This window comes from Macaca nemestrina, chromosome 6, assembly GCF_043159975.1.
Source record: "Macaca nemestrina isolate mMacNem1 chromosome 6, mMacNem.hap1, whole genome shotgun sequence".
Lineage (NCBI taxonomy): Eukaryota > Metazoa > Chordata > Mammalia > Primates > Cercopithecidae > Macaca > Macaca nemestrina.
In genome coordinates, this window is record NC_092130.1 from 42,536,376 (window position 1) to 42,549,146 (window position 12,771).

A 12,771-nucleotide genomic window follows, 5' to 3' on the forward strand; every position below is an offset into this window, starting at 1 on the left:
GCATGAGCCACTGCACCCAGCCCACCTGTAACATTTGAACCTGAGATACCTGTTTACTAACTGGTTTTGGCAGTGGCCTTCTTGGCCGGCTATGCCTGTGCCCTTCTAAACATTAGAACTTTGAATTTGTTCAAGTGATTTTTCAACTTGTAGAAGGTTTAGACCCAAGAGCCCTAAACTTTCTAATGTCAGTGAAGTGAATTTTTGTCTTAACCAACTCTTAAATTCTGATAAAATAGGGATGCCAACAATATGTCACTTGCTAGTCTCAAACAAGTGCTGATAATAATACTCAACATGATCCTAAGGTTTATTTTACCCTCTTTGATAGCCTGGTTTGATAAGAAATACCACTTAAAGTATTTCAAACCTTCCTTTTTCTAATTTTAAAGATGAAAAATGAAGAAATTAAGACTTTGCGTAGCACAGTAGTAACAAGTAGAATTAGAATTTTCTAACTTGAAAATCTTATTTTCTCATTATTAACTTCCAGTGGTCTCACTAGACATATCAGGAATATCAGTTTAAATTATGTGTGTGTGTTCTTTATTCTATGAGGAAATTTGGAAAGAATTTTTTTTTTTTTTTTGAGACGGTGTTTCGCTCTTGTCACCCAGGTTGGAGTGCAGTGGTGGGATCTTGGCTCACTGCAACCTCCATCTCTCCGGTTGGAGCGATTCTCCTGCCTCATCAGCCTCCTGAGTAGCTGGGATGACAGGCACGTGTCACCATGCCTGGTTAATTTTTGTATTTTTAGTAGAGATGGGGTTTCACCACGTTGGCCAGGTTGGTCTCAAATTCCTGACCTTAGGTGATCCACCCGCCTTGGGCTCTCAAAGTGCTGGGATTACAGGCGTGTGGAAAGAAATTTTTAATCCTATGTTGATAACTCTGCGTAATTGGTCAGTGAAAAGGGAGAAAGGCTGCTTGTCCCTTATTGCTTTTGCCAGTCACATAAAAGGAGCAAAGAGCTTTAATGAAGGAAGAAAAAGCATTCAAAGAAATGGGCTACATGAAGTCCTAGGACTCAGAGTTATCTGAGATTCCATCCTTGGCACCTAGCTAAGACCTGACCAAATCATACCTAAAGTATTTATCTTGCTTTTAATACTGGTTTGTAATGCTTTCCTCCATAAGATAGAGAAAATACTGAATTGGAAGGAAACTAAGTCTCACCACAAATCAAATATTTTTTCTGGCAGAGGAGAATAAAAGGTTCTGTTTTAGTGTTTCTGCCATGATCTTTTATCTTTTTATCTTTAAGTTAAAAAAAAAAAAGATAAAGGAACCATTCTCATTCTTTTCTCCTCTCCAGAAGTTAGCTTAGTAACCAAAGCTTCCATTCAACCCTTTTCTGTCAGGAAAGTGTTAAGATACGTCTGCTCTGTAATAGTGAGAATGACAAAAACTGAAGCATTTACTGAATGGTTATAATCTCATAGAAACTGGAGGCTCCAAATACAGTCTCTCTTTTCTTAATCGGAGCTTAGTTTATCCATTTTGTTTCTTTTTCGCAAGCTGAAAGCACCATGACACCTCAACATACAGGGTTATATTGAATGAAAATACTGTTTTGTAACTTTCTGATGCCCCGCAAACTTTAGATAGAGTTCTTCCTTATTGAATTACCATAACTAAAAGCCTGTTTCATAATAACGTGCCATTTGTCATTAATAAGACTTTCCAGTCTCTCTCTTGGAGTCATTGATTGGGTCACTACAAGAAATTCATCTTTAACTTGAGGGTGTAGCAATTCAAGCTCCCTTTTTGATGTATAGAAAGGTGACTAGATAGTCTTCTCCCTACACACACACACACACACACACACACAGTGCAGGCCCTGGACCTTGCCTCTGTCTCCTTCCTGAGAGGTGGCCAGTAACACAGTTTCTCAACTATTTCTTCTGGATCAGCAAAAAAAAAAAAAAAAAAAAAAAAAGATTCTTGGAAGGTGGAAGAGAACCACAGGAAACTATTTCTTCCCTGTCCCCATCTAGACAATAATTACATGGACAGAATCTGTCAGATGTACTACTTTGGAACTCTAGAGTCTGTTGAAGAAGGCCTGCAACTTCCAGGGAAAAGCTTGGACAGTAAATTGCAGTTAATTTTGGACAATTTCAGCTTTTATCTCAATAGCTATGCATCCCCTACTCATTAGCCTCATAGATGGGATCCATTCACATGTTTGTGAAGCAGCTTGCATGTAGCTTATGGGAGCCATGTGGGGAATAAATACCATGTCTTTCAATAATTGGGGATCTGTGTGGTGACTGCTGATTGCTGCTTCTGATCGTGGAGATGCAGGCACTGAGGTGGGCAGCCATTGTTGCATCTCCATTGTTGCAAGACCATCCTTCAGCTGAAGCAATGTCCTTGGGATTTAAAGGGCTGTTATCCTTCCCCTACCTCTCACTTTATTCTTCTCTTTTCCTTTTTTGGGATCCAGACATTAAAGACTAGGACATTCAGAACCAACTCCATATCAGGGGAAAGTTAGGAAGTCATTGTGCATTCCCAGGGAAGGGCACAGGCTGAGGAAAAACCTGAGAAGACCTTAAGTGTGCAACTCAGGGTGATCCTTGGCATGGAGCCAGACTATAAAAATAAAAAATAAGAACAAAAAATGGCAAACTGTGGGGTAGGGGAAGAATCTGATTTTCAAAGTTAACACATTATTAGATTCAAATGTCTGGTTTGAATTTTTATTATTTTTTATTTTTTGTACAGACATAGTCTCCCTTAGTTTCCCAGGCTGGTCTCAAACTGCTGGGCCCAAGTGATCCACTTGCCTTGGCCTCCCAAAGTGCTAGGAGGTTCCCAAAGTGCAATGGCACCAAAATGTGAGCCACCGCACCCAGCTTGGTTTGAATTTTTTAAAAATCACAAAATCACAAGACATACAAAGTTTGAATCTAAAAATTCACCAAAAAATCACTAGATACACAAACAGGGAAATATGAGCCATTCAGTGGAAAAAAAAAAACCAAAACCAAAAAAAACGCAAGCTAGTAGATACTGTCTCTGAGAAAGACCAGATGACGGCCTACTAGACAAATACTTTAAAATAACTGTCTTAAAGATGCTGAAAGAACTAAAGGAAAGCATGGATGAAATCAAGAAAATGTGAACAAAATGGAAATATCAATAAAGTGAAAACCTAAAAAGAAACAAAAAATTCCAAGATGGAAAAATAATAACCAAAATGAGAAATTTACTAAAGGGATTCAAAGGAAGATTTGAGCAGGCAGAAAAAAGAATCGATGTACTTGAAGATAGGATAATTTACATTATTGAGTCTGAGAAACAGAAAAAAGAAAAGTGAACAGGGCTAGGTGGCTAACGCTTGTAATCCCAGCACTTTGGGAGGCCAAGACAGGTGGATCACCTGAGGGCAGGAGTTCGAGACCAGCCTGACCAACATGGAGAAACCCCATCTCTACTGAAAATACAAAACTAGCCAGGCATGGTGGTGCATGCCTGTAATCCCAGCTACTCGGGAGGCTGAGCCAGAAGAATCACTTGAACCTGGGAGGCGGAGGTTACAGTGAGCTGAGATCATACCACTGTGCTCCAGCCTGGGCAACAAGAACAAACTCCATCTCAAAAAAAAAAAAAAAAAAGAAAAGAAAGAAAATAATCCAATTTAGAAATGGACAAAGGACCTCAATAGACATTTCTCAAAATAAGACACACAAATGGTCAACAGATATATGAAAAAATGGTCAACATCACTAATCAGGAAAATGCAAATTAGGCCAGGCACAGTGGCTCACACCTGTAATCCCAGCACTTTGGGAGACTGAGGCAGGTGGATCACTTGAGGTCAGGAGTTCGAGACTAACCTAGCTAACATGGTGAAACCCCATCTCCACTAAAAATACAAAAAGTAGCCAGGCGTGGTGGTGCATGCCTGTAATGCCACCTACTCGGGAGGCTGAGGTGGGAGAATCACTTGAACCCAGGAAGAGGAGGTTACAGTGAACCGAGATCATGCCACTGCATTCCGGCCTGGGCAACAGAGCAAGACTCCATCTCAAAAAAAAAACGAAACAAAATGAGCTATCACCTCGCCACTGCACTCCAGCCTGGGCAACAGAGCAAGACTCCATCTCAAAAAAACAAAACAAAATGAGCTATCACCTCACATCTGTTAGAATGGCTCTTATCAAAAAGATAACAAGTGTTATCGAGGATGGAGACAAAAAGAAAACTTCATACACTGTTGGTGGGAATGTAAAATGGTACAGCCACTATGCCAAACAGTATTGATATTCCTCAGAAAATTAAAAATAGGACTAACATATGATCCAGCAATCCACTTCTTGGTATATGTATCTACAGGAAATAAAATCAGTATGTGAAAGAAATATGTGCTCTCCCATGTTCACTGCAGCATTGTTTAGCCGAGATAGGGAATCAACCTACATGTCTATTAATGGTTAAATGGATAAAGAAAATATGGCATATATAAACAATGGAACACTATTCAATCTTTGAAAAGGAGGAAATACTGTCATTTGTGACAAGGATGAAATTGGAGGACCATCATATTAAGTGAAATAAGCAAGGCACAGAAGGACAAATACTGCATGATCTCACTTATATGTGGAGTCTGAAAAAATTGAAGTCATAGAAGCGAAGGGCAGAATGGCAATTGCCAGGGGTTGGAGGGGTGGAGTTCAAGGGAAATTGAGAGATGTATGTCAATGGGTGTAACATTTCAGTTAGACAGAATAATAAGTTCTGGAGATCTACTGTATAGCATGGTGACTATAGTTAATAATGTATACTTGAAAATTGCTAAGAAAGTAGATCTTAAATGTTCTTACCACAAAAAATGATAAATATGAGAGGTGATGGATATGTTAAACATAGCCTGATTTAATCATTTCACAATGTGTACGTATTTCAAAACATCACACCTATAGCATAAATATATATAATTTTAATTATACCTTAATAAGTCTGGAGGGGGAAATAGATCATGTGATCCAGCAATTCTACTTCTGGGTATATAACCAAAGGAACTGAAATATCCATCCAACTGAATGGATATTTATACATCCATGTTCACAGCACTGTTATTCACAATAGCTAAAATGTGGAACCAACCCAAATGTGTATTGACAGATGAATGAATAGGCAAAATGTGGAATATACATATAATAGAATATTATTCAGCCTTTTTAAGGAAGGAAATTCTGACTACATGCTACAACATGGATGAAACTTAAGGGCATTTATGCTAATGAAGTAATCCAGTCACAAAAAGACAAATAATATATGATTCCACTTATATGTTGTACCTAGAGTAATCAAAATCATAGCAACAAAAAGTAGAATGGTGGCTGACGGGCCGGGGAAGGGGAAAATAGGGAGTTATTGTTTTAATTGGTATAGAGTTTTTGTTTTCCAAGATGAAGAGATTTGGAGATAGATGGGGGTGATGGTTGCACAATATGAATGTGCTTAATATCACTGATCTGTACACTTAGAAGTGGTTTAAATGGTAAATTTTATGTTATATATATTTTATCACCATAAAATTTTTGAAAAAAGAGCTTAAAATGCCTTCAGGGCAAATAGCTTTGGGTGCTGGGCTTACTTCTCTGGGTTGTGGCCTTCTGACTTTGACCCAGTTATTACTCACTTTCTTATTAATTTTTCATTGTTTTTTATGTCATCCAGCTTTTAAAATTGTCCTCAAGAGGAGATTGATCTGAATAGCCTAACACATCATTACCAAAAACAGACGTCCTCTCATTAACCCATTCCAAAGTTCTCTACCTGTTCTGTGCTTTATACTTTCCTTTCTTCTTCACTACCCACGGTAAGACAAATTTCCTAGGCTCTGTAAATTATTACATCTGTATTAAATTCCAATTATTACCAAGTTTTATTATTATTTTTATTATTTTAGAGATGGGATCTCCCTCTGTTGCCCATGCTGGAGTGCAGTGGCACGATCATAGCTCACTGTGACCTCAAACTCCCAGGCTCAAGTGATCCTCCTGCCTCAGCCTCCTGAGTAGTTAGGAATACAAGCATATGCCACCACATCCAGCTAGTTGTTTTTTAATTTTTGTAGAAACGGAGTCTTGCTGTGTTGCCCAGGTTGGTCTTGAACTCCTGGCCTCAGTGATTCTCCCATCTTGGCCTCCCTAATGCTGGGATTATAGGTGCCATGGGGCCCAGCCTCAAGCTATTTTAAAAATACATGTTTGGCAGATTAGCAAAGGACGATCAGGTCAATATCAATAAAAATATTAAGATGGAGCCCTCTAAAGAAAACACTTAAGATTTCTTTTGGCTGGGTGTGGTGGCTCACATCTGTAATCCCAGTGCTTTTGAGATGCCGAGGCAAGAGGATTGCTTGAACTCAGGAGTTCAAGACCAGCCTGGGCAACATGGCTAAACCTTGTCTCTCCAAAATACAAAAATTGGCTGGATGTGGTGGCACACCCAGCTACTCAGGAGGCTGAGGTGGGAGGATTTCTTGAGCCCAGGAGTTTCAGGATGCAATGAGCAGTGATAATGCCATTGTATGCCAGCCTAGGTGACAGAGTGGAGACCCTGTCCAAAAAACAAAATACCAAGAGAATAAATACTATAGAGACATGGGGGACAATTTCCATTATTTTAGGTAAAATTATCACTTCCAATGAAAAATGAAAAATTATTTTTCTAACTTGACCTAGTAACACCTTAAAAATGGACACCATCACCCATTTGGCTCCTTCAATGCCAAACCCTAATTTGAATGTGATAGATATTTAGCCATCAATGAAAATATCAGCCAGGCTGGTGGCTCATGCCTGTAATCCCAGCATTTTGGGAGGCCGAGGCAGGAGGTTCACTTGAACCCAGAAGTTTAAAACCACCCTGAGCAACATGGTGAGACTCCCTCTCTACAAAAAATAATAAAAATGTAATCAATCAGGTGTGGTGGTGCACACCTGTAGTCCTAGCTACTTCGGAGGCTGAGGATAGCTTGAGTCCAGAAGTTTGAGGCTGTAGTGAGCTAAAAAAAAAAAAAAAAAAAAAATCAAACTAACCTTAAATATATTAAAGCTTATATTACTACTTATCATAGAAGGTTAGACCTTTCCATTTTTTTGTAAGAAAATATAGAAGATATAATTACATTTATACTAAGAGCTTACATGGAATTCTGAAAAGTGGAAAAGTCATCAACTTGTGATCCAAAAATAAGAAATCCTAACTGGGCATAAGCAAAGAATATTATAAAAAACATGATGGCAAATCCTACTATGTCTTTAATACAACGGGACAAAGTTGATGACAGCTGAGACATTGTCTTGTTAAAGCTTATGAATTTGAATATCTGAAAAAGAACAAAGTTAATTGAAATAGGAGAATATCAAAGATGAAATTACTTAGAATAAATTAATTTCAGAAGAATTCTGCTTCGAATTAAAGGAGATATTTAATGATAATCACGGGTGTTTGAGGATTTGCCAGCAATCATTACAAGGCCAAACTTTTGGGGTTTTTTTTGTTTTCTTGAGATGGAGTCTCACTCTGTCACCCAGGCTGGAGTGCTGTGGCGTGATCTCGGTTCACTGCAACCTCCGCCCCCTAGGTTCAAGCGATTCTCCTGCCTCAGCCTCCCTAGTAGCTGGGATTACAGGCATGTGCCACCACACCCGGCTAATATTTTTTATATTTTTAGTAGAGAGGATTTCACCATGTTGGCCATGCTGGTCTCAATCTCCTGAGCTCAGGTGATCCACCCACCTCGGCTTCCCAAAGTCCTGGGATTACAGGCGTGAGCCACCACGTCTGGCCAACTTTTTTTTTTCTGTCATCCAGGCTGCAGTGTAGTGGGGGATTACAGCTCTCTGTAACCTCCACCTCGAGGGCTCAAGGGATCCTTTCACCTCAGCCTCCAGAGTAGCTGGGACTACAGGTGTGCACCACCACACCCAGTTAATATTTTTTGGTATCTTTGGATTTCCCAGGCTGGTCTCGAACTCCTGGGGCCAAGAATCTACCCGCCTTGGCCTTCCAAAGTGCTAGGAGTACAGTGTGAGCCACTGTGCCTGGCCCAAACTACTTTTAAAATTACTTAATAGTTGAAAAAATATTTTTCCCCATGACTTTTTAGTTTAATTTTTCATTATGCTATTACACTGTTTGTATTATTTAATATAATAAAATATAAATACCTTTATCCATGCAAAAAAGATGGTAATAGCAATTATATTATTGTAATAAATGTGCCAGCATGCAAGAAAATAGAAATCTGAATATTGTTCAGTACTTTCCAACAGCTCTCCAAGTAAGAGAAAAATTTGTACATTACAGTATGTGTTGAAGGAAACAGCCACAAAACACAACTAAATGGGAAAATAAGAAGGGTTAAGTTAGAGAATATCTCTACCTCTAAATATCTTACAGCCTATGAGGAAACACAAAAAAAGTTCACCAAAAGTTTAACAAAAAGGGAAGGAAAGATACGACATATGCTTTTACATACATGGAAATAACCCTCAACTTATGCAAGTTTAAGGTAGCACTAATTATTATAAAGTTGAAAAATATTAATTGCTTGGCCATCCTAACCTATCTAAATCTTTATTTCTTTGAGTCATAAAGCACAAATGTATAAAATGATTATGTAACTCTGAGGCCATAAGGATTTCTGCTCTACATAATACTTAAAAGCTAAACATTTTCTACTGTGTAATACTACAAGAAAACAATTTATAATTACAAAAAATAAAACCTTCTGGAACCTTTTAACAACCCTTTAAAAGAGTATTTCAGAACCAGGCTGTTTTAGCTATCAGAGCTTTATAACTGACATGAACATTTTCCTTTGACTATTCTTGCCTGAAATGCTCAGATAAACATTTAATGTTATGTCCTTTGTAAGATATTAGTGGAATTACCAGAGAGGTAGGTGGCATACTTTCTGACTCTCAGAAACTTTCAATCTGGTTTTGGGAAACAAGGCTTAAATACTTGATTGGCTATAATTAAGGGCCAATAAGGGTGAAAGATCAAATTGTATAAGCTAGAAACATTGGTTCTTTGTTCATGAGACCAAGCCCTTTAACATTTGTCTCGGCCTGCCTAAATCTCTGTTTATTTCAGTACATTTCATTGACTAGAACTGATGGTCTTTGGTGTTTCTTTCAGGGACTGTTTCTCCAAACCTGGTGCCCTCTGGACCCACAAGGTCCCCTCTGGCTGCTCACCCCTGTCAGTATTCTGCCTAGCCTTGTCTTTTGTCTATGTTTTCAAAATTTATTATGAGGAAAAAACCAGATTTGGCAACACAGATTATTTTAAACAGCCTTGCCCCCAAAGACCTGTGACTGGTGAAACTCAAGGCCCTGAAAGTAATACATTTTTTGAGTGGGGGTAGGGAGACCTACTGTGCACATTAAAGCGTAATATTTCTGGAATCACCTTTCCCTGTAGGTTTACGCTGACCCTCCCAAGGACCAAATCAGAATAAAATAGATCTCTCCCTTTTGGAGGCACACCATTAATAGTAGTATTCCTAGTTCATTTTATGTTTGATACTTATAATTTTCAAAATAAGTCCTGGATGGAATAGAAGATTCTGTCTTTTTACACCTCCTTCATTGGTAGGTTCAGATGTGATCCCCTTCAACCATGCGCATGAATATATACTCACCAGCAAAAGTAGCAATTCTAGCCAGTTCCAAATACTTTTGAAATAGGCAGACTTAAATTCTTTTATTTTTTTGACTTCTTGTGTTGTGAAGACAAAAAGAAAAATACAAAATGTGATTTCACAGGAAGCAATAAAATAATCATAGTAGCTAACATATCTGAGGAGCTTCACAGAGTAAAACTGCCATGAAGTAAGTATTCCTCCAGTTGCAGGGAATTCTGCCACCAATCTGTAAAATCAGGTTTGCGAAAGCAAATGTTCATTTCAAGCATTTATATTTCAGTACGCAATGTGAAATTTTCAATCAATGATTATGTATGCTTTAATGATAATCAGTTTTTTTTTTTATAAAGTATGTTTCCTTGGGGAAATGGGTTCAATTTAAACATCTTCTAGATTTACTTATTTCACAGTGGCTCCACTTTTTCTATACCTGAATATTCACAGTGGTCAAAGACCAATGTAAATGAGAAAGCAAGTTGTGATTTTTTTTTTCAGACATTCATTCTATTTTGTGTTCAGCTTGCTTGTTCATAACTGGAAATATAATTTATGTCCACAGGAGAATGATATGTTCAAGAAAATGCTATACCATTAGTTACTGTTATTAGTTAGAACTTTTCCCCAATATACATAATTTTTGAATACTTCAGAGGGAGGACATACATTCTCCCTCTTTAGATGATCAGAAATGCTTGCTTCTAAATGTCAAGGTCACATATTCTACTAAAGCAATGTTTTCTGTTGGATGCTGGATACAAAAATCTATGTGCAGACAGAAGTATAAAAATTAAATCCAACACTACATATAAAAAGATTTTGAGGTTCTCTGGTGTTCTCCACAACTTCTGATAATTAAGAATTGGTGGTAATTTAAGGAACCAGCATTTCTATCACAATATTATAATTTAATTATTCCTACTAAAGATTTTAGCAAATGTCATTGGTACTCTTATAAGGTGCTCCCAAAACAACAAAAACAAAACCTCAGTTAACAAATAAAACTTACATCTTACACATCCTAGGTAGTGAGTGAAGTGAACTAAACTCAATATTATGATCTGAAGTGCAGACTAATCAAAAAGGAACAATAATATTCTGTTTAATTTGCCTGATAATTGTACAAAAACGAAAATAAACAGATAAGGTATAAGTAATATGCATCTACACAACTACTGATTAGATACTCCAGTTAACAGTTTCAAAGTCTGCTGAAGTTTCTAAAAAATAACGTTTTAAAAGGTAACAGAGTAAGTGTAAAACTTTCAGAGAGGAAATCTGGACTTAATCTGATATTACAAGGGCTTCTTCATATGTCTTAAAGCCAGTTACCTCAATGCTTCCATTCTTGTTTAGGACATAAAAATAATTTGTATTCTTCACTTTATCCTGATCAGGACTGTTGGAAAGGGTGAATGAAGTTGGTAAAAAGCTCTGATTCTCTGAGAGAAAAGAACTTTAAAATAAAAGGTATAACATCCATTGGCTGCTTCAGGCAGTTCATTTGTTTTATTCATTTTTACATATTTTAAAGGCCATGGTGTGTTTCACTCTCCCTGTTGCACGGGGAGCAAAATCTCCTAAACTCCAATTCCATAGTCCACTCAGGAAAAAATGTTAAGACTTATGAGATAAAAGTGGCTCACTGATATTAAATTTTTTTTAACTTTTATTTTAGGTTCAGGGGTGCATGTGCAGGTTTGTTATATAGGTAAACTTGTGACTTGGGGGTTTGGTGTACAGATTATTTTTTCACCTGGGTACTAAGCATACTTCCTGACAGTTTGTTTCTGAGCCTCCTCCTTCCCACCCTCCTCCATCAAGTAGGCCCCAGTGTCTGTTGTTCCCCCTTTTCTGTCCATGTGTTCTCATTATTGAGTTCCCACTTATGAGAACATGTAGCTTTTGGTTTTCTGTTCCTGTGTGGGTTTGCTAAGGATGATGGCCTCCAGCTCCATCCATTTCCCTGCAAAGGATATGATCTCATTCTTTTTATTGCATAGTGTTACATGGTGTATAGTAGACACTGTTGTTTGCCTCTCTAGCAGTCATTATCCCATTTTTTCTAACAGAATCTTAATTATATTCAGTCTTCCACCCATCCCAGATCACTTAGGGGAAGCTGATTAAATCCCCAGGCAGATCCAGTCATGGTAATCCTTTACTAAGTGTTTGATTCTAGGGCAAATCCTTTTCTAGTGCTTGATTCTGACTCCCATATTGTTCGAAGATCAACTATACATTGAATTTAAAAAACATCCGAAGCCCTCATCATCTGAACCCACAAATGAAGGAGGTATAAACCCTTATTAGGGTTTTGTTCATGCTTGTGCTGAGATTAAAATCCCAAGGTTTAAAATAAAAATAATGTAGGCTGGGCACGGTGGCTCACGTCTGTAATCCCAGCACTTTGGGAGGCCGAGGCGGGTGGATCACCTGAGGTCAGGAGTTCGAAACCAGCCTGGCCAACATGGCAAAACCCTGTCTCTACTAAAAATACAAAAATTAGCTGGATGTGGTGGTGCACGCCTGTAATCCCAGCTACTCAGGAGGCTGAGGCAGTAGAATCGCTTGAACCCAGGAGGCGGATGTTGCAGTGTGCTGAGATCATGCCACTGTACTGCAGCCTGGGCGATAGAGCTAGACTCCATCTCAAAAATAAAATAAAATTAAAAATAAAAAAATGAAAAATGTGGTTCTACTGTCAATATGAAAAAGTAACCACATTGTTTTATTATTTCAAAATTTATTTAGGAACATGGAGATTACATACAATGTTTTATATTGTTTAAGAATATGTAGTCTCATTTCTTGTCTTTCTGCAGCTTCAAAGAGCTATCATTTAGTCTTGATAATTTCCTCTTCTAATCACATCATTAAAATCTGTTGGTTTCCTTTCAGAATGGCTTCTTTATTAAGTTACTCATTTTTGTCTCAAGAATGAACAATTTAAATTTCAATGAGTAATAGCAGCCAGGATCCCAGAAATATTAGAGCCTGTGGTATATTGCAAAAATAGCTATAGTTCTTCACATCTTTTTGCCTGGCCTGTCACCCAGGAGAGGGTGTACTGCCCCAGCCCTTGATGCTGGACTCGA

The 12,771-nt window shown here is 37.9% G+C and overlaps 1 protein-coding gene across 5 annotated transcripts in view; it reads right to left on the bottom strand.

The window, feature by feature from the left end:
* LOC105467091 (polycystin 2 like 2, transient receptor potential cation channel) overlaps positions 1–12,771 on the bottom strand; it is a 65,703-nt gene that overhangs the window by 38,076 nt on the left and 14,856 nt on the right. For all 5 annotated transcript variants that reach the window (XM_071098381.1, XM_024788168.2, XM_071098379.1 and 2 more), the window contains exons 6-8: positions 9,674–9,902; positions 8,193–8,363; positions 7,167–7,348 (exon numbers count right to left, since the gene is read on the bottom strand). In XM_071098381.1, the coding sequence (XP_070954482.1) occupies positions 7,167–7,348; positions 8,193–8,363; positions 9,674–9,902 (582 nt within the window). The remainder of the gene's footprint in view (positions 1–7,166; positions 7,349–8,192; positions 8,364–9,673; positions 9,903–12,771) is intronic.